Source organism: Drosophila innubila, chromosome X (genome assembly GCF_004354385.1).
Source record: "Drosophila innubila isolate TH190305 chromosome X, UK_Dinn_1.0, whole genome shotgun sequence".
NCBI classification, from domain to species: Eukaryota; Metazoa; Arthropoda; class Insecta; order Diptera; family Drosophilidae; genus Drosophila; species Drosophila innubila.
In genome coordinates this window covers 3399824-3422845 of record NC_047626.1, presented here as the reverse complement: position 1 = coordinate 3422845, position 23022 = coordinate 3399824, and the positions used below count along the sequence as shown (strand labels likewise).

Here is a 23022-nt window from a genome sequence, read left to right as displayed (position 1 = left end):
AATGATTTGGATAAGGATGGCAATATCCACTGTCGATATTGATATCAAAAATAATATCGTTTCCTGATTAAATATCGACAATCAGTAATATCGATGTAGTATCGATATTACCATATCGAAACCCATCCCTAGATTCGATAGAGTCGAGTTGGCATTTGTACTCGAAAAATTCCATTTAATTAAAAAAAACCCAATTGTTTAAAAAATTATTAAACAAGTAAATGGTTTATTAACACACTGCAAGTACGTGTAATTGAACGACAGTTTTGTGTAAGTCTTGGTCCCAAAAACGAATTAATAATTAGGCCAAAGCAAAGCAAAAAAGAAAAAAAAGAAAGGCGCAGGAGTGACACCTTGTGTTTGTGTTGATGTGCGTGAGAGTGAGAGAGAGAGGAGACTCGGTGCGTGCGAAAATGTACTATCTACACGGCTGATGCTGCTGATATTAAAAAAAGAAATAAAAACCCTAACAAGATCGGGCCATCGCCTAATCAGCTGCTTTCCAACTAATTATGCGAAAATAGTTGGTCTGCAAGTGCTAGCAACCCGCTTCCTCCCCCCGGGCCACTTGCAGCTTATATATTTGAGCGGTTACAACCCTGTGTGCGTGTGTGTGTGTGTGCGTATTATTTGTATTTGCAGCTCGCCTGGCAACTTCTCTCTTAATCGTGCTCTCTCTCTCTCGCTGTCGTTCCCCACTGGTTTTTCGAACTGCTCCAATTTAGCTGTTTTCACTTTTGACTTTACGTCCAATGTCGAAAAATATTCAACACAAATAAATACTTAATGCATTTATTAATTAAATAGTAATAATAATGCAAATGAAAATAATATTCGTTGCACATTTGCAGTTGAAAAAAGCCGCTATTTAAAATAAATGCTGTGTCAAGCAGCACAATAACAACAACATTCAGAGCGAAACGGTGGTAACAAAAACGACGAAAAAGAGTGAGTGGCAAAAAGCGAAAAGGGTAGGGTACAAGGGGGGAAGAGCACAGCAAACGTCCACGTAAACTTTTAGCTTACCGTGTTTATTGTTGTTGCTGCTGTCAATTGTGATTGTTGAATTATACAAAAAGTGTACACAACAATAAAATTGAAAAGAAAAGAATACAAAAAAGACACAGAAGCAACACATAAGCAATTGGCAAGTACATACAAGCAAACTTGATCTTTCGATTTTTTTTTTTTGGTTTTTTATATTTCACCCATTCCCTTTGCTGTCATAACACACAAACAAATTTGTTAACTGACCTAAGCCCAAGTCCAAAACATGTCGTGGCTAAAGCATCGCGCACAGCAGCTGCAAGGAAATGCAAAATCTAAATTTCTTGATCTACAATATTTGCAAATTAATCAAAATCAGCAATTTGAGGGTGTACAGGTAACGTGGTAAAAATGTGTGTGTGTGTGTGTGTATGTGTGTCTCCAATTAGAAGACAACAGTTATTTAATGGACATCAGCTGTCAATTGGTTTTACAGTCTGTCTGGTAACGCTGTCGCTGTTTACACAGTTGCCAGCTGTCTGGTAACGCTGCTGAAATACAAAGCTGCCAGCTAACAACAAATGAAATAATGACAAAATTGTAAAATAATCGTGTTTTGTTTTTGTTTTTTTGCAGTTTGTCCACTGCAACAACATGTTGCACAATAACGGCAACTGGCTGCCACCGCCTCAGCAGTCGCAGCAGCAGCAGCAACAACTACGTCAGCAACAGCAGGCAGCAACATTGCAACATCACTCTCATCAGGCACCACAACAACAACAGCTGCAGCAGCAACAGGCGACTTTGCAACAACAACAACAGCAGCAGCCACCTCAGCTTTATGCCAGCCAAATGTTTCAGCAGCCGCAGCTGCCAACACAAGCAACAACACAACAACAATATTGGCCAGAGGAGCAGCAGACGCTAAACTACAACAATTACTATGCACCACAACAACAACCGGCACCACAACAATCACTACAACAAGCACCACAACAGCAACAGCTACCACAACAACAACTACCACAACAACCTTTGCTTTATGCCGCACCAGCAACAACAACAACAACTGAGCTCGCCACACAGCAGCAACAATTCTATTCAGCACCGCAGCAATTGGAGGCGAATGTCTTTGACAATAATAATAGTGGCAAAAATGATGGCTGGGATGATTGGGGCGATTGGAATGATAATGCCAATAACAGCAGTAATAATAATATTAACAATAGTAGCAACAATATGTTACACAACAACAACAGCAGCAATAGCGAGGCGCCAGCGCTTGCTTGTGTTGTAGAGGATGCATTTAATGTACACGGTCAAAGCAGTTGGCATGCTTTTGGCAACAGCAGCAGCAACAACACCTCGGAAGCTGGCAAAGCGTTGTCAGAATTGCCACCGTTGTTAACACCAGACACGACGCAGCTGACGTCGGTGGTGCCGGAGCCAGAACTGAATGCCATTGTGCCACCGCGTGCCTTTCAAAATCAGCCGCAAGTTGTAGCAACAATAGAAACAGCAGCAGTAGCGGCAACACCTCCAACAGTGGCAACCCTAACAGCAGCAACACTTGCTCCTGCACCACCAACAGCAGCAGCAACACTTGCTCCTGCACCACCAACAGCAGCAGCAGCAGTTGTTCCTCTACCACCAACAGCAGCAGCAGTTGCTCCTCTACCACCAACAGCAGCAGCAGTTGCAGCTGCACCTCCACTACCAACCACAGCAGCAGCAACAGTCCTCGCCACACCAGCAACAGTTGCTGTCATGCCTGCGCTGCCGCCGCCAGCGTTAGACAGTGCAGCAGCAGCAGGTAATCCCTTCAAGCGTGCAGGTGGACTCAGCAAGCGTGTCAATATACTTGCCACAAGCGATGCAACAGCTGCAGCTGCCGCTCCTGCTCCAGTTCCCACTGCTGTGCCCGCTCCCATGCCTCTGCAGCAATTTCTGTTGCCGGAACACAATGCGGAGCTGCAATATGAGAATCAGGAGGTGCTCTTAGCCGCACCAAATGATGAGCGTGCTCAGTACTTGCAGACAAGTCACTTATCCGAGCAGAATGAGGAACTAAATGAGAACAACTGGGAGGCAGATGGTTTATTGCCACCACCAGGCTTGTCACGTCTGGTATTGGGGCAACCGGAGCTGGTGGAGCAACAGCGTCTGGTCACAGGCACCGAGCAGCCCACAAGCAGTGCAGCCAATCCACAATTGCACATGTCCGAACGTCAGGCGGATGGTGAGGATACCTCCGAGGGTGAACAGGCAACGCCAACACCCACACGCAACGATATCTATCAGCAACAGCAGCTGCAGCAGCAACAACAGCTGTTGCCACCGCCACGTCGTGTGGTCACGGGCGTGGAGACGCTAACCACGGTGGTGCTATCCGGCGAACAGCGTGAAGTGGTGCTCGATGGTGAAAATCTGGAGGATCAGCCTGTGATGCCACAATTGCTGACGGGAGCAGCAACCGCAATGGGAGCAGCAGCAGCAACAACAGCTGCAGCTGGCGTGGAGCTGGACATGGAAACACAACACATGGTTAAAGAGGATAACGAAACAACAACAACAACACAGCATGCACTGCAACAACAGCAATTGCAGCAGCAGCAACAACAATTGCAGCAGCAACAGCAGCAGCAGCAATCCACGCTGGACAAGAGGCCAAGAAGCAAGCCAAGAGCAGCTGCCTCCTTGGATCTGGAGTCGGAGGATGAGTCCGAGGATGAATGGCTATTGAGTGATCGGCATGAGGCGCCACGTCGTCAGCCGGATGAGCGCAGTTTGCGCAGCATGCGACGTCATTACAACAACAACAACAGCAACAACTATGAAGGTGAAACGGATAATTCAGTGCGTGGTGTGGCAGGTGGTGCCAGTGGTGTCAGTGGTGCCATCTCCACCGGTCACAATGACAGTCTCAGCAGCAAATCCAACCGAGATGCCAAACGACGCAGTCGTGATGCCGAAAACCAGCGAAGACATGACCAGGAGCGTGGCAATGGACGTGACAGGGAGCGTGAAAGGGAACGTGAGCGAGAGCGGGAGCGGGAACGAGAGCGGGAAAGGGAACGCAATTTGTGGCGTCGCGAGGAACAGAAACCGGAGCGTCGTTCGCGCTATAGCAACAATAGCAATAGCAACTATGATGGTGAATCGGATGCTGCCGATGCAGTTGCTCAGGCGGCGGCAGCTAGCGATGGTGGTGCAAATGCCGCAGCTGGACGCAGCAGCAAAGGCAGTCGAGGCAGACGCACTGCAGCAGCTGCACCTGTAGATGATGATTATGATGATTACGCGGAGCAGCAGTCGGCAACGGCAACGTCACGTGGTGGCAGTCACTATCAACCCTCCCGTCGCGAGAAGCAGCAACAACAACAACAACAGTCACGTGGACACGGACGACGCAGTCACGAGGGCGGTCGTGGCTCGGCACGTCGTGATCATCCGCATGCACAGTGGGGCGATGCACGCGACTATGAGGAATATCGTGGCAAGAGTTCACGCAACAGCGACATGGAAAAGGAGCGCATCAATGGCGGCGGCGGTGGCGGTGGCAGCAACAGTGGCAAGCGACAACAACAACGCAACTATGAGCAATATGGCAATGCAGCTGCCTATGATCCGTATGGCATGTACGAGCAAATGTCGAGAAATCCACATGCCTATGCGGACATGTATGCCAAGTTCTATGGCCAAATGATGAACTCGATGACAATGGCAGCTGTAAATGCAGCAGCCATAAAAGCAGCTGCTGCCTCCAAAGGTACAACAGCAACAAGCGCAACAGCAACACCACATGCAACTGCAACACAGCTGCAACAGCAACAAGCATTCAACACACTTTTGGGTGCTGGTGTTGCAGGAGCAGGACAACTTCTGCCCAATGATGCCAATGAGGCCGCATTGCTCAGGGAACGTGAAAGGTGAGTTGACAGACATGAAATTGATCATACTGTTTATATTACTGCTCCAACTGCAGTCTTTGCAGACTAAAAATAGCACTACACTTCCATAGGTTGCCCCCAAAAGGCTAGCAAGATATTAAATACGTCCGCTTATTGCTTAAATCTCAAGTTTTCAAGGTTTCTTAGCGTTTTAAATAGATACATTGCAACATGAGTGCATAAAATTAAAAAAATACATGGAATCGAATGGAATTGAAACACTAAAACACATTTCATTCCATCGTTCCATACCAATATAAGTTGCAAATTATAAAATGATTAAAATGCCATAGGAACGAATGGAAATGAAACACTAAATTTCAAGTTTTTCATCGTTTTTAGTAGAAATGGTACAGTTTTAAAGCATAATATAAATAAAAATACATGGGAACGGACGGAATTGAAACACTAGAATGATTTATTTAATTTAATCATTGTCCGTCACAAAAATGCAATATCTAGCCAATTTCATTACATCGTGACTTACTTATTTAGGTTGCTAATCAGAATATGAAAAGAATTTTATAAGAACGAATGGAAATGAAACATTTTAAAAGTAAAAATTATGATTGCTCGTAACAAAAATGCAATATTCAGGCGATTATATTATATTCTTCCATGTCAAAGAAGAAGAAAAACTGCCAAAGAAACGTATGAAAATGATACATTAAAAACCTATTAAAGAATCCAGTTCATTCCATCGTTCCATAACAGCAAATTTCTGAGGCAAAATGTATTGCAATTTTCATACCAATGTATCAGAAATAGTCCTATTTCCAAAATATTTTATTTAATCGTTCCATATCAATATATAGAATATGGATAAAATGCCTATATAACGCAAAAATATGTTCAATTTCTCACTTCTTTTAAAGCTTGACAGACTTTTGGAGCATTTTAGTTTAATTTGAATGTCTGCAAAGTCGACAGAAAACAAATACAGCTGTTGGTCTTCGGTTCCTATCGAAGTTATTGTTTGTTTTGTTACTAGTTTTGTTTACTCTTTTTTATTAAATAATTTTTCTAATTTTTTTGACACTATTTTTATGGGGCATGTTGTAGTCACTTTACTTACCACACCTTACTCACCATACTAGCTGAATTCGCTCGAACAGCTGTAGAGTTGTGCTCTCTTTCTCTCTCACTGTTGGAGTTGTTGCTTACTCGTTACTGTTAATTAACATTGAACTAACAGAGGCGCTGCTAATGAAGTGTTCCAGTGTTACCAATTTAATTACATAGTTTATCGATAACAAATTTATTAATGATGGGCGTTAAGTAGTTTTAACTTTTTTAACCTCAGCGCTATTAATTATATGTCGCCTAACCTGTACAACCTGATCCTAGTTCCTGCCCTCCACATTCCTGCAAACAAGAAATATCTGTCACTGTCTCACAGTGTATCTCTCTCTCTCTCGCTCGCTCACCTCGCTCCGTTCCGCTCGCTGCGCTTTTTGTGTAATTCCCCCTTTAAAAAAATAAATACCAGTACTAAGAATTTTCCCCAAATTTTCAAATCAAGTACAGTTGTGTTGTGTCTGCTACTAACAATGCAATAAAAACAAATATAATGTTTCGTTTCTAACAAAAACAACAACAACAATCGATCTACACACACATACACACACACACCCACCAAATGCCGTCAATGTGCTTACTCTTTAGGTACACACACGCATACATAACACAAGCCAATGAATTCCATCGTCGTCGCCATGAGCAACAACTCAATCTCTACCAGCAACAACAACAACAACAACAACAACAACATAACTACACGGATGTGTTAAACACAACATTGGGTGAAGATGCAGCCAGTCTTTATGGAACTTCATATGGCATCTCCAGTGCACGTTCCCTCAGCAATTTGAATGGTGATGATGCTCCTCCAACTTCAACAGCAGGATATACACGCTACTATGCTGGCTCGGAATGCGGCGTTGATATCAGGTGGTCATTCCCAAAAAAAAAATACAAAAAAAAAACCAAAAAAACTCACATTCCTACTCCAACTCAACTTGAATACTAAAAGTTAGAAATTCTCTTCGAAATTCATTTCTCAAGTAGGTTCCACATTCTTCAACTACTTTTCTGTCTGGTCTCATTTGTGTTCCTTTTGTTTGGCTTCAACTCATTCACATACAAATTGTACATTTACATACATCCATTTCTTCCCAAAGTCCTATTGTGCTTTCCCCCCCCTCTTTTAACTTTCTGGGATGCCCCTCTATTGCCGTTACTTTCTCTGCTTTTGCTTTTGGCTTGTCATTAGGGGAAGAAAAGGAAAAGCTATTAGTTAGGAGTTGCTGTTAATTGCTTACAATGTTAGTGTGACGCTGTTAATGCTTATGTTAATACAATGTTAAGTTTATACCTTGCAAATGCTGCATGAATCCAGCTTTAAAAGCTTTATGTTAACAAAGCGTTGACTTAACATGATAATGTTAGTAAAAGCGCGCCTTTTAACAGGGGTTTTTTCGGGATAGATAATAAAGAAATAACATCAGGAGAAACTTTCTTATGATTACGTTAACTTTTTACATTTTTTTTTACTTTAAAATATGTGATTTGGGAATTATACAGAAAAAAGATTGTTTGAAAAAACTTAATGGCAAAATGCATATAAAGTTTTTAATAAAAAGTATCGATAAAACTTTACAAAACTTATCGTGCCATTTATCTACATGCTAAAGAGTTTACTTTTAGCGTTGCCACTCTGGCTAATGTAACGTAATTGATCAGCAATTGTTGCCAACTGATTAAAAAATGTATGGGCTTATGAAGTAAAAAAAAATTGTAGAAAAAAAATTTAATGGCAAAATGAATATAAACTTTTTAGTAAAAAGAGGTGATACAACATTACAAAACTTATCGTGCAATTTATCTACATGCTAAAGAGTTTGCTTTTAGTGTTGCCACTCTGGCTAATGTATCGTAATTGATCAGCAAGTGTTGCCAACTGATTAAAAAATGTATGGGTTTATGAAGTAAACAAAAAATTCGGAAACTATTATAAAATGTATTATATAATAATGATACATGATAATATTTTATGGTGAACATGATAAAAATGAGCTTAGTTTTTAGATATGGAAAGTTTTCTAGCTATCTTTATGGCTTTAAAGAACTATTTCTCTCAACTTCTATATCAGATTTCTTGGTCTTTAAATTAACTGATATTTCTCTATCTTATCTTTCGAAAGACTGAGTTCCTATGGTGAGGGTGTTTTTATGATCATCAGCGGGAAGAATACGAAAAATTGCCGACTATTCTTAACAACATTTTCTTTTCACTACCCTTGCCCCCCTTTATTTATTCCAAAATGCATGACTTTTGATTTTGATTTTAATTGAATATTTATTATTGATTGTGATTATCGATTTGCCTGCTGCTGAATTTTAATAATGAAATGGGATTATTTTGATTGGAATGTGCACTAATTAATGTCTCATCTCATAGAGCTGTTGGTGCTGCAACGACAACATCATATGCCCCAAATGCGGAGGCAACAACGACAACGACTGTGGCACGTCCGCCCAGACGTCGCACCCCCTTGCTTTACAATCGTCCACATCTGGTGGCATCCTATTCGATGAGTCTGCTGCTGCGTGTGCGTCCCAAATACGCTGGACGCGGACGATTGCGCAACGATGTGGATGTGTCGGCGCCACGGATTAAGGATGCCACAAGTAGCTTGCTGCGCGCCTATCCGGGTCCGTTGCAAGGACGCAAGCTGCACAAGGACAAGATCATAAGCTTCTGCAAGGAGCAGATACGTTTGGGACCAGCACGTTCCTGCACCGTGTTGTATGCCACACAGAAGAAGCCACTGGGCAACGTTGAGAAATATCGTGCCTCTCATGCGCTTATGTGGCATCTACTCATTCTGCTACTGCGACAAAATGGGGTAAGTTGACATGGAGGTTAACTCGAAAAGCACAAATAAACTAGAAGGAAAATTAAAAAAATATATATATAAATACTAATAATAATAATAAGAAAATAATCAAATAAACTAGAAAGAAAATTGAATAAATTCAAAATAAGGACTCTAAATACACAAATAAAAAAAATTCAAAAAAAAAAAATTAACAATAATAATAATAAGAAAATAAGACAAATAAACTAGAAAGAAAATTTAATAAAATCAAAATAAGGACTCTAAATACACCAATAAACTATAAAGAAAATTCAGAAAATAAATATGAAAACAAGACAAATAAACTAGAAAGAAAATTTAAAGAAATCAAAATAAGGACGGAATAAAGCCAACATTTAACAAAATATTTAAATAAGAAAAACATTCAAAGTGCAAAAATTTGGAGACACCTGCTTCATTAATATTAAAATCAAGTAAATATCACTTTTCAAAGGACCGTTACATTAATAGTTTTTAAATTATAATTTTTTGACGGAAATATTATTTTTTTTTAGATTTTTATCAAAACATTAAATAACAACTTAAATTTGTAATATCATCATTTTCTTTTCATAATCTTAAATCGCTAGTTTCATTAAATAACTACTAGTTTACTAGTTTTGTGTTTCTTTTTTTTTGTAAATGAAAATTCTTTGTTGATTTTTATCATAAAATTACATAAGAACTTTTAAATTAAAATAAAGGTATGATATTAAATTTATTTTGCATACAATATTTTTGATCTTGAAACTAACAAATGTCTGAGTATTAAATTTTTTTTTTATAAACTTAAATTTTCAAATTAAAATTTTCCTAATTTAGCTTTGCCTATTTTTTTTTCCTAATAACAAGTTTCTTGATTAATTGTTTCTTTTATTAAATCCACAATTTCAATAGTATAATTTGTCACAATTCTTATAGTTAGTGTTACACTAGAAACTTTCGATTAATTGCTCTGCCATTTTAGGTCATTGCGGATACGGATGTGGGAGATTTGTTGCTGGAGAATCAGCGGGAATATCCGTATGCGCCGGATGCCGAAGCAGATGCCGAGTCTTCGGAGACACGGGCGGACGCCAACGAAATGCTTAACGATTCAGATGGCGAGCCTGTGACGGCAACGGGAACTGGAGCTGCTGCTGGTGCCGCTGCTGGTGCCGAGACTGAGCTGGATGCGGATGCCGCAGATGTGGCTGCAACGGCTGCAACAATGTCCGAGCAGGCGGCCACAGATCAGTTTCGCAGTTATGTGCTGCGCGGCAATGTGGAGGAGGCATTACAATGGGCCACCGATCACAATTTGTGGACACATGCCTTCTTCTTGGCCCTCTACGAGGATCGTTATGCCCTGACGGATGTGGCACAAAAGTTCCTCAATCGTGCGATCAAAGCGAATGATCCACTGCAGACGCTCTATCAGATGAAGAGCTGTCACACTCCATCGTGTGTTAGCCAACTGCGTGATGAGCATTGGGGCGATTGGCGTTCCCACCTCTCCATTCTGGTGACGAACAAGTCACGTCAGCCCGAATACGATCGCAGCTCGGTTGTCGCCTTGGGCGATACACTCTTCCAGCGTGGCGACATCTATGCGGCACACTTCTGTTATCTGGTGGCACAGGAGGAGTTTGGACGCTATGACAGCGCTGCCACAGAGCTGAGCACGCTCACTGGCAATGTGCCCAGGTGAGCAACAAAACACGCTAGTGACGAAGCTCCATATATTTATTAGTAATGTCACAATACACAACCAAATTTTATCCATTTAATCTATTGATTTTCATAGTGAATTGACAACTCAATTCCAATTTGATTCTTCATATCAATTTTCACATTCTCAATGACTTGAAACTGTCATAACTTTATTAAAATCAAGCCGATGTCCTTGCGGAATATTATTTTGTTCTTTATTTGGCCTTTATTTTCATTCTGCATCGAAAATTAATTATTAATTTAATTTTCTATACTTTTCTCTTGACACTTTCTCAAAAACTTGAAACTGTCATAACTTTGTCAAAACTAAACTAATGTCCTTGCGGAATATAATTTTGTTCTTTATTTGGCCTCTATTTTGATTCTGCAACGAAATTTAATTATTAATTTATTTTTTCTCTATAATTTTCTCTTGACTCTTTTTCATCAACTTTAAAATATTATAACATTGTCAAATGTCAATTTGGAATGTAAAAATTGGAAAATTTAATTGAGTTTTTAAGCATTACTGTCCATTTTGTCCAATACTTTCGATTTTTTCCCATAATATTCCTTTGACTCTTTTTCAAAACTCGCCGATTTTAATTGAAAACTCGATTCACAGTTAGGATATACATAAATTATACTTACACTCTGTTCTTATAAAGTAGAAATATATTATAATCGAGTCTATATAGCAAAGTCCGTAACTTGAGCTAAAAGCATTCTCATTTTTTTTTTGTAAACTATTGCAAAATATTAAAATAAAATAACATATATTAATCTATTTATTTTTTTTAGACTAATCCTGCTGGGTGCCTCGCACTACAAGCCCTTCAATGAGTTTGCCAGCAACGAGGCGATCATCATGACGGAGATTTACGAGTATGCACGATCCCTGTTCGATCAGAAGTTCAGCATTGTCAACTTTCAGCATTATAAGTTCCTGCTGGCCACACGCATCCTTGACTATGGTCAGCATTTCCGTTGCACCAATTATTTGGAACAGATTGCCAAGCATATTGAACTCAAACCGGAAAGCTATGATAGCGATTTTATACAACGCGTAAGTTGATTGAAACTAACTTGCAACTATATATACTTATAGAATGTATTTGATTTTAGGTCTGTGGCTTGGCAGAACGTTTGCGTTATCATGATCCCATACTGATCAATCGTGTGTCCTTTGCCAGTCCACCAAATGCCACTAATAATAATGCTGGTCAATCGACGCCAGCTCAAGGTGCGCCCGAGGAAAAGGAATGGCTGCGTCAGCTGCGATCACTGGCCGATCAGGTGAGTGACTTGATCTTGCCACATGAAAACCAATTGCAAATGAGTTCACATTTAATTTCAAATTGGTTTATTCAGCTGAAGGCAGGAACAAATATATAAAGAGATGCCAAAGAAATCCACATCAGCCGAATATCTGAAAAAAAAAATTGGTCTTAGCTATGTTGTGTCAAAATTTCAGCCTCCTAGCTCTTACCGTTTGTTCATAAATTGGGCTTAAAGCACAATTATAAGCGAAAAAATTATACAAAAACACTTAAACAATTTATAATATTTTTATTTTGAGAAACCTGTGAGATAAAAAGTCTAAAAATCAGCCGAACATCTGAAAAAAAAAAAATTGTCTTAGCTATGTTGTGCCAAAATATCAGCCTCCTAGCTCTTAGTGTTTCTTTACAAATAAACATGCACAATTAAGTGCCGAAAAAATCTTTTAAGCGAAAAAATTATACAAAAACACTAAAAACAATTTCGAATATTTTTGTTTTGAGAAACCTGTGAGATAATAAATCTAAAAATCAGCCGAACATCTGAAAAACAAAAAATGGTCTTAGCTATGTTTTGCCAAAATTTCAGCTTCCTAGCTCTTACCGTTTGTTCATAAATAAACATGAAAATTGTGCTTAAAGCACAATTAAGTGCCGAAAAAACTCTCATAAGCGAAAAATTATACAAAAACACTTAAAACAATTTAGAATATTTTTATTTTGAGAAACCTGTCAGATAAAAAGTGTAAAAAAAAGTTTTGCTTGAGCAATAACCGCAGAAAACGGAATATAGAAATGAATGTGAATTTTCGAAAATAACATTTGCTTGCTAATAAGTTAAAATTTCTTTAACAGCAGCCACTACAACAACAACAACAACAGGAGCAACAGCAATTGCAGCAGCAGCAGCAGCAGCAGCAGCAACAACAAAGCGACATTGATCAGCAATTTGTGAGTTTGAATAAACAAATGCGTGAGCTAAATATGCAATATGAGGATACCATGCAACGTGATCATGAGGAGCAGCAGCAGCAACAACAACAGCAGCAGCAGCAGCAACAGTTGCAACAGCAGGAGCAACAGCAACAATTGCAACCACAGTCGGAGTATTATGAGCAGCAGAGTCATGATCAAACGATTAACAGCGATGTTGCTGCTGTTGCTGCTTATGCGCCACAAATGTACTACGATCCCAATGCAGCACAGCAACAACAACAACTACAACAACAACAGCAGCAGCAGCAGCAACAACAGCAATTGTATGATCCCTCGCAGCAGCAACAACAACAACAGGCTGCAGTTTATGGCCACATTGAAAATGCCAGCGAGGCATATGGTGAACAACAGGCCACAGGCATCACTGGCTATGGTGCACCGCCAGCAGCAGCAGGTGGATACGATTATTGGCCCAACAGCGTGCAACAGCCGTATGGCGATGAGGTAGGTGCCACACCAACAACCACTACAGCAATACAATTGCAATTGCAGCAGCCTCACATTTCGATTAGTTGAAACCAGGAACTGTAAATAATGATTACTTTGTTTATAATTTAATAGAACAAACTATTAACTAATAGATATTTTTAAAAAGGCGTTCAGTACAACCAAAATTCAGCTTTAAGCATAATCTATTATTTTCCAAATTACAACTTTTCGGCATTTACTCACCAAATAATGTTTAATTTTGAGTTATACTTTAAAAGTTTTAAAATAATAATTATTTTTTGTGATAAAAAAATAAAAATCGTAAGATAATTATTATTTTTTCAGTTTTATATTTTTTTTGTTCAAAAATAAGATTTATTATTGCTCAAAAATAAAACTCAAATTGCAATTTTGACTTTTCATGTGCAAAATTTATATACAGGCCTGTTCTGGTTTTTATTTTCGGAATTAGCGGATTAAGCGAAGTTTCTAAATTTCATTTCGGGAACATTTTACCTTTTAAATTTACTTTGAGTTGGTGAATTTTAGTCTGATAAAGTTTTAAAAAGCTAGTATTTATTTAGGCTTAATGAAACGTGAAAAAATATATTTTTAAAAATTTTATTAATTAAATAGCTAATGAAAACCGGAAAAGGCCGATATATTCTTTTTCAGTGTACCAAGACAAACCGATTTAATCAATTATTGAGTTAATAAGAAAAATATAAAAAAGTTAAAATTGCAGCATGATTTTTATTTTTGAAGAAAAAATAAGACTCGAAGAATAATTATTAATGATGATGAGTTGATGAAATAAAACTCATAGAATAATTATTAATGATTAATGATGATAATTTGATGAAATAAAACTCAAGGAATAATTATTAATGATTAATGATGATTTAATGAAATAAAACTTAAGGAATAATTATTAATGATTAATGAAGATGAGTTAATGAAAAAAACTCAACGAATTATCATTAATGATTAATGTTAATGAGTTTTATTTTTTTGCTCAGATATAATACTTTTTTTTTTTTTGTAATTGTAAAGTATAACTTAAAATGAATCCTTATATTTAAAAAAAAAAAATAAAAATAATCATTATATTGTAATTTTTATAGTAAAACTTAAAATTATTACAGTTCCTGGTTAAATTACATATTTCTCAATGGCCTCTTTTTTTAATATTATTATTATTTGGTTTTTTTTTTTTTTGAATTTCATTTGTATACTTATGTTAATGTATTTATGAATTGTTTATGTTTGTTAAATATTTGCATTGTAGTTTAGTGTTTTTGTTGTAGTTTTGCTTTTTTATAATTATTATTAGCATTAGTTTTATGTATGATCGTTACTTGTTGTTTTTTTTTTTTTTTTTTTTTTTGGCTAAAGAGAAGCGACACAAAATTCAATTTAAAATTTATGCGCTGCATGCAAATCAAAAAAAAAGAAAAAACAAAAAAAAATGATGTTGCTAACGTTTCTAATCATACACACAAACACACACGCACAACCGCAACACACACACACTCACACACACACATACATACATACATGTAAATGGAATGCAGCTGTCGCATATGGAAAGCAATGAGATGATTGCTGACAGCAACAGCCAGAATAACAGCAGCAACAATCACAGCAACAACAGCAACATTGCTGACAGCAATAGTAATAAAACAAGCGCAGCTGAAATTGAGCAGCAACAGCAACAATTGCAGCTGCAAGAACAGCAACTGAACAGCAGCAACATGCACGACAGCAATAGCAACAGCAACAATAGCAACAATCGCTTTAAACACAATGCCTTGAAGCTGCCCGCTGCTGGCAAGGATAATAGCAAATTATTGGCACGCAAATTGCAATTTGATGCAACGGCAACAGAAGGCACAGCAACAGCAACAACTACAGCAATAGCAGCAGCAACAACAACAGCAACGAACACAAAGGCATTCAATTTGAATGATGTAAGTAGCATTATAAATCTAAATAAACGACATAATGCTACCAGCAACAACAGCAGCAACAGCAGCAATATAGCAACAGCAGCAACAAGTTTAAATATTAATCATAATAAAAAGTGCAACAGTTTGGCAAATGCTGTGCCCAAAACATTAACCACGCCCACACGCTTTATACCAGCCAAGCCGGTGTTAGCCAAGCCCATAGCCAGTACAGTCACAACAGCAACAACAGCAACTGCAACAGCAGCAACAACAGCAACAACAACCACAGCGACGCCAGCAGCAGCAACAACAGGCGGTGTTAAGCGCGTCAATTTTGATTTGCCCACAACAATTGCTGAGGAGCATGATAACGATAGCGATAACGATAACGATACCGATAACTTGAATTATAGCCTTGCATTGGCGCGTCCCATACAAAATCACAGCAACTATAGTCTATTTAAGCCCAAAAGCAACAACAAAAAAAACAACAACAACAACAATCACAAGCCGCATATTATTTTTAATGGCACATATCCCATTGATATGCCATTGACAGCAGCGGCCGCTCTGCCGGCGTCGCAGCAGCAGCGCAGCAGCTATGATGCTGAGGCGAATGCGGATCGCAGTGAATTGCAGCGTTATCGATATATGATGCACGAGTATGTTATCGATGAGGATGCCGAGGGTGAGGAGCAGGCCGAGGAGAATGAATATGATGATGAACTATACGCTGATGATGATGATGATGATGAGGACGAGGATGATGATGATGATGATGCATATGCTGATGATTATTATATGCTGCAACATAATAATGATTTTCTCAGCAAATTGGGCATCATTAAGCGGCAGCAAACACAGCCAAGACAACGTGTTGCAGCAGCAACATCCTCAGCAGCAGCTCGAGCTGGAGCAGCAGCAACAACATCAGCAGCAGCAGCTGCAGCTGGAGCAGCAACCCCACAAAATGTTTGGTCCATGCAGGAGCTAATTGCCAATCCGGCCATACCGCTCAACTATAAGAAAATGTGCACTGAAGTGGAGCAGAGTTTAAGCAAATTCGAAGCCTTTTTGGATGCCAAAAAACATATAACAACAACCACAACAACAGCAACATCGGCAACATCGCTGGTGCGCACCTTTGACATTGATGCACCCACCGGCAACATGACCAATAACAGTGGCAACACTGTAACTGCAACTGCGACTGGAAATGGAACTAGAACTGGAACTGGGAATGGCAAAGGCAACGGCGCTGCCGGCTTGGCTCTAAAATCTAAGAAACAGCTATAGATTTAAGTTTGCACCAACTTTTTTTTATCGCTAAAAATTTCAATTTGAATTCTACAAATTTGCATTTCCAATGTTAAAGCAATGTAAAAGCAATGTTAAAGCAATGTGCACAGCGCGGACAGTTTATGTTATTAAACATTAACATAATGTTAACCACTGTTGCCAATTTTTAATCCTTTAAAAACAAACCAAATTTTAAAAAAGTAAAAAGAAAAAGTGGTAATTAACTATTAAAAAAAATGCAAAAAAAAACTACTAACATAAATGCACTTAAAACACAAAGAAAAATATATGATAGTGTTTTCCTTAACTTAAAAAAAACTTGTAAGCTCTTAAAAACTGCTAAAAATAGCTAAATTGGCAACAGTTCTGTGAACTGTGCTAAACTTTCTGTAAAGTGTAAACAGAATGTAAAGCACTGTTGCCAGTTTTTTAACCTTTAAAATAGCCAAATTTGAAAAGAGTAATAATAATAAAAAACAGAGTTTAAAAAAATAAAATATGCTTAAAAAACCAAAAAAAAAAAAAAGGGCTTAGCATAAATTTACGCAATATGCGAAGGAACATTTATGATTTTAATGTTTTTCATAACTTTAAAAGACTTTTGAGCTCCTTACAAAATGCTAAAAATAACGAAATTGGCAACAGCGGAATTGTAAAATTTTTAAATATGTTAATGCGCGCTGCAAGCTGCGCTTAACAGAGCAGCCTTTTTATGATCCCTGTTAAATGTTAACATATGTTAGCGCGCTGTGCACAGCGCTTAACAGAGCAGCCTTTCTACAGTCTCTGTAAATTGTTAACAGAATGTTAACGCGCACATAGCTTTACCGAACAGCTTTTCCAATGGTCCCCCCCCCACTCCTATGTACCTGCGCGCTACACACATACAAATAGTTACATACATACAGACATATTTACAAATGTAAACTATATGTAAAAATGGCACTCTGTGATGTGTTTAATGCAAAAAAAAAAAATATTAAATAGCAAAAGCAAAAACACAAACAAAAACATAAACTTTGCAATGATACTAAATAATGTAAGCTTAAGCTATGTACATATACAGACATAAGCATACATATATTTATACATAATGACATTATGTATAATTGCCAATTTGATTAAAGAGCGCCTAATTTAATTGAATAATTTAATATTGCAAATTTTTGACTGCGCCAGTTGAACAAGAAAATCTATCTTTTTTATTACTGTTAATTTAATGTTTATTAAATTAATGTTAATACTAACAATAATATTAAGTTCTATATTTCTCTTGACTATGCATATGTATATAACAAATTTCTCTAAGTGTTTCGTTTGCAAATAACCAAAACTAATCAAATGCCATTTCTCAAATCCCCTTCCCCACTCCACGTCCAACAAAACAACAACAACAACATCATCAACAACTCGAATCTTTCTCATGCCACACGCAAATCTAAAAAAAAAATATAAAAATATACCAAATAAACAAAATCCATCAACAACGAACGAACAACAACAACAACAACAACAAAATGATCAGCAGCAACAAATGCGACCAACAATTTCGATGCCAAAATCTAAGAGTTACGATGACGATGATGGAGGTGCAACATCTGCTGCCACAGCAACAAATTCAAAGAACGCTGCTGCTGCAACATCCGCGGGCAACAAACAACAACAACAACAGCAGCAACAACAACAACAGTCGGCAGCTGGCGGTTTACCTGGGTAAGTACTATTATTATTATCATCATCAGTATTGCCAACTTTTCAAAAGCCAAATTAGATTTATTTTATTTTAAAATATGCAAAATACACAAAAAATTTTATTGATCCAACATTTGTTACAATCAAATAAATTAAAATAAAATATCAAAGTAAAAATATGCAGATGTTATTAAGATCGTTCAAAAAATTGTTTTACTTTAAATCTACCATAGTTATTTATTTCGATGGTAATTGTCCCCCCTTTGAAATTTTGAAAGTTAAAAAATTTTAAATCTCAAGTTTTCATTTTTAATGAACTTCTTATTTCACAATTAGTATAAAACAACACTTCAAATTTGATTCTAAGATATATCGTTTTTCTGTAAAAAATTATGTCATATTGAAAGTAAAAAATGTTGACTTGTAAAGTTGCTAAGTTCACAGTCTGACCAACTTGAAACATGCATAACTTTCTTAAAACTGAACCGATTTTCAAGCGAAATGTCATTTTGTTCATGATTTGGCCTTCTCTTTTATTCTGCATTCAAAATTAATTAATTTAAAAAAAAAATTACTTTCCTCTAAATCTTGGCTTGGATGCTAAGGGTCCCCCCTTTGAAATTTGGAAAATTAAAAATTTTAAATCTCAAGTTTTCACTTTAAATCAACTCCGTATATCATAATTAGTATAAAACAACACTTTAAACTTGATTCTGAGACCTTTTATTTTTTTGTAAAAAATCATGTCAAATTGAACAAAAATTTTGACTTGTAAAGTTGCTAGATCGAAGGTCCGAGCAACTTCAAACTTGCATAACTTTGTTAAAACTGAACCGATTTTCAAGCGGAATGTCATTTTGATCATGGTTCGGCCTCTTAATGCATTCTGCATAACAATTAAATTAAATTTGTGCAAAATTTTTTTTTTTTCTTAGATCTACATGCTGAATTTTGAATTTTGAACAATTCAAAGCTCAACTTTTCACTTTAAATCAATCGCTAGAAAGTAAAAAAATGCTGTGCTGGCAACACTGATCATCATCATTGTCTTCAACTGTTTGTATTAATTTCTTGAATTTTCTTACAGTGCACAGGGAAATCAGAATGCCGGCTGGTTTGGTGGCTTGTGGAATAAGTTTTCGCTGAAGCCGAAAAATCAAATGATATTACCGGATGATAAGAATCCGACAATTGTTTGGGACAAGGAGCGCAAATGTTGGACCAACACCGAAGGCAATGCCGATGAAACGGAATCGTTTAAGCCGCCACCAAAGATGAGCGATATGGGAATGGGAATGGGTATGGGAATGGGAATGGGTATGGGAATGGATCCAACTCCAACTGCACAACTCAATACACTGGGCAACATACCGACGCCAGTTGCCACGCCCAATCTGTTGCCACAGCAGACGCACGAGTTGCCCAATGCCAATCTCTATGATAACCAGGTCAATCAGGTCGATTATGATGCCAATTATGCCAATTATACGGAGCAAATGTATGCAGCATCAATACCAACAGCGACAGCAACAGCAACAGCAATGCCTGTTGCTGCCGTGCCCGCAGCAGCAACAGCAGCATCACCATCACCAATACCCACTGTCACCATGCCAGGATTGGTGACGCCAGCTGCAGCTGCAACGCCTGGAGGTGCACAGCCCAAATTACAATCGAACATGTTTAAAATCAAACGGAATCGCAGTAAGTTTTGAGAACAGTTCACGTTATCATTATAAATTATATTTAGGGTATTCACATAAAGTTGTATTTTTATAATTATGTAAATTTACTAAAACTGGGAACAACAATTTGTGCTTAAATATTTTACACAACAATTTCAGACCCAGATCCCTGACTACGAAAAAGTTTTGTGAACTTACACAAAGTGTAAAGTGTAACAGATGTTAATAACATAACATATGGTTATTTCCAGAATCGATATTAGTATGCCTTTAAATGAAAAAACAAGAAGTCAAAAATGTACATTTTCAAAAATATTTGCTTACGTGTTTAATGCATTTTATAAACACTAATTTTATTATAAAAGACAAGCTTTGAAGACTTGTCGTTTTCGAATTATTTATGGAAAACAATGCATCGCGAACGCGACGAAAAATAAAAGTCCCGTTTGACTTCATCTTGAAAAATGCAAAAAATCTGCGAAATGTGCCAACTAATTTGAAAGAAAATATTCTTAAACTATAATAAAATAATGTACTATTCCATTTTGGGAATTATTTTAATGTGTTTCAATCATTTTATTTATGCAAAAAGTTTTATTAGTAGTTCGAACGTTATATGATTTCCACCTAGTTTTTGACAAGAATGTTTTATCAAATTTGTTTTAGAAACACAAAAAATATATCTGAATTGAAGTGTTTTCTTTGAACTAGGTTTTTTTTTGCTGGAAGAGAGGTTTTTTAAAATAATCGATATAATACATGCACTCCATTTTGGCAGTCAATATTTCAGAAAACAAATATTTTTCTTTCAGGGATTGCAAATAATAGTTATAAATTCAAAAAAAAATTTACAACTTAAAAATTTTTAATTTCAAATTTTATTAAAAAAATCAAGAATCAAAATTATTAATTTTCTATTATAAAAATTCAAAGTTAGAAATCCAGTATAAATATCAATACCTCAAACATCCTTAAAATACGTCCATTAAGGTCGTGTAGCGTATCATATAAAAAGTATTGAGTCACACATTATAAATATTTTTAGATTTTGGAAATACGCCAATTGGTTCAAGGGATATTAACATTCAATTTTTATTCCATTTTTATAATAGAAATTGACAAATAATTTTTATTTTTGAGTTGGATAATTTTTCTTAAATTTTTATAATAGAAATTGACAAAAAAATTTTATTTTTGAGTTTTATAATAAAAATTGAAATTAATAATTTTTTTAAATTTTTAAATTATAAATTGAAATTGGTAAAATTTTTAAAATAAATATTGAAATTAATAGTTATTTTTCAACTTTTTTATAAAATCTGCAAATAATTGTTATATTATAATTTTTATTTTAGAAATCATAACGGTCCCTGTTTAATTCCATATTTGGAATATTTGGTATTTATTAGGGCTATGCTATAATACCTATGTTACACAAATATTATGTGAATACCCTAATTCATTTTTTGTGATGACTGTTTAAGAATCATTTAATTGACTTATACATATGTATTTCCATATAAATATTAATGAAATTATTTGCATTACTTGCAGCGTTGAAGAACTCGTATGTGGATGTGTTCAATCCTTCGGGTGCGCCGATGACAGCGGCGCCACAGACTGTGCTGGCGCCAATGATGGCGCCGGTTGCCGTGCCCCAGGGCGGATTCTTTGTGCCTGGTGCAGTGCCCCAGCAGCAACAACAACCACAACCACAACAATAGCCTCAGTAGGAGTAGCAAATGTAAAACATGCAGTAAAATGTGTCTTTATTTTAAACTAAATATAAATTCAATTATTTTTGCAGCAATTGGAGCAATACGTAAAATTTCAAATTTGCAATGCGTGCACAACAACAACAACAACAACAAATAAAACACGAAAAACTACACACAGTTGACAACAGCAACAAGCAAGACGGCAACAACACTCTAACAACAACAACAACACCAGGAAGCTAACAACATGCACAACAACAACAGCAACAACAACTTGCTGCTGTATACAACAACAACAACAACAACATATAAGAAATCAACTGTGTTTCATTGTTGTTTATCACATTATTATTATAATTATTATTAATTCTTTTTTAGTTGTGTGTGTGTGTTTATTTTTTTTGCTTTCTATTATTAAAACTGTAACTGTCAAGTGTGTACGCGTTTAGCAAATTGTTAACAAATTTATGTAATATTAGCAACAAATTTATATATATATGTAAATTTTCTCCTCTCTATGTAGCCCCCGCCACGCCCCCCCTAAAACCCATATTATAATAATTAAAGCAACATGTCTTTTGTTTAATATTGTTTTTTCCCTATTATTATAATTATTATTTTTTTTTTTTTTTGCGTATGTTGCATCATTTTTTATTAGTTGTATAATGCGTAAAGACAGGCAATTTGCATAATTATACTATTGTTTCTATATTTTCATTATTAAATATATACATATATTTAAATAAATATAGAGTTTTTTGTTCGCTGTTAAGTCAACGAAGAGAAAGCTAAATGCATGTACGTATATAGAGGATATATAGAGAGAAGTTAAAGAAGAATATAAAGAGAAAAAATGAATTGGTTGAAAGACCATCAATATATTTATACAAATAGTTTAATTTAAATAATGAAAGGAAAAATTAGTTTGTTTCTTAAAATGTTCAATGTATTTTCTCTATATGTATTCGGTGTTGATTTTTGGTGTGCATATATAAATACATACATACTTACACACACATGCAAATAAATTTACATACGTATATATTTACATAAATATTCCAATTAATTTATAGAGCAAATGCTTTAATGTTTGTTTATTTTTTGTTTTATATAATGCATTTGAAAAATGTTAATTTGTTAAAAAACGTTGTGCGTATATTTAATTTCTTTTTAAATTAATTTTTATTTAGTTTAAAACTAAAAACAAAAAAAAAACTGGTGCAGGCAAAAAAATAAAAGCAAATTTAATACAATTTATATCGAGATATATTTAATCATGTATGTATATTGTGTACTAGCGCACTCATGTATTATGTACAAAAACAAAACAAAAAATCGAAGATCCCTCAATTGGTATATCAAAATTTGAATATTGAATTAACTATATTAACTAAATACAAATGCATTAGATACTGTGTAATTGCGGGC

At 36.3% G+C, this 23022-nt stretch overlaps 2 protein-coding genes across 6 annotated transcripts; both read left to right on the top strand.

Moving 5' to 3' along the window:
- Positions 1-119: 119 nt before the first annotated feature.
- Positions 120-2595, top strand: LOC117794178 (nuclear transcription factor Y subunit beta-like; the record flags this gene model as incomplete). Its single annotated transcript, XM_034634699.1, has 2 exons — positions 120-270; positions 1624-2595. A coding segment is annotated over exon 2 (954 nt), but the record flags the coding sequence as incomplete, so codon positions are not given.
- Positions 2596-2739: 144 nt separating this feature from the next.
- LOC117794148 lies at positions 2740-22430 on the top strand. Of its 5 annotated transcripts, none has more exons than XM_034634665.1 (11): positions 2740-4916; positions 8398-8845; positions 9825-10543; positions 11351-11615; positions 11675-11845; positions 12688-13269; positions 14829-15224; positions 18028-18215; positions 19282-19895; positions 21431-21569; positions 21846-22430. In XM_034634665.1, the coding sequence occupies exons 1-11, from the start codon at positions 2755-2757 to the stop codon at positions 21904-21906; spliced, it is 5745 nt and encodes a 1914-aa protein (XP_034490556.1). In that variant the 5' UTR covers positions 2740-2754; the 3' UTR covers positions 21907-22430. The 5 variants fall into 5 exon arrangements, with proteins under 5 accessions (XP_034490556.1, XP_034490547.1, XP_034490563.1 ...); XM_034634656.1 differs by having other exon boundaries at positions 12685-13269; XM_034634672.1 differs by lacking the exon at positions 21846-22430 and adding an exon at positions 21684-21732 and having other exon boundaries at positions 12685-13269; positions 21431-21620.
- The last annotated feature ends 592 nt before the right edge of the window (positions 22431-23022 follow it).

What these genes read in the sequence shown, in the direction of transcription:
- LOC117794148 (XM_034634656.1), top strand. Translation starts at nt 2,755, where the DNA reads ATGCCTGCGCTGCCGCCGCCAGCGTTAGACAGTGCAGCAGCAGCAGGT. An exon ending in ATAGCGATTTTATACAACGC is followed by an intron (nt 11,616 to 11,674) that starts GTAAGTTGATTG and finishes ATTTGATTTTAG; the next exon opens with GTCTGTGGCTTGGCAGAACG. An exon ending in AGGCATTCAATTTGAATGAT is followed by an intron (nt 15,225 to 18,027) that starts GTAAGTAGCATT and finishes CAAAATGATCAG; the next exon opens with CAGCAACAAATGCGACCAAC.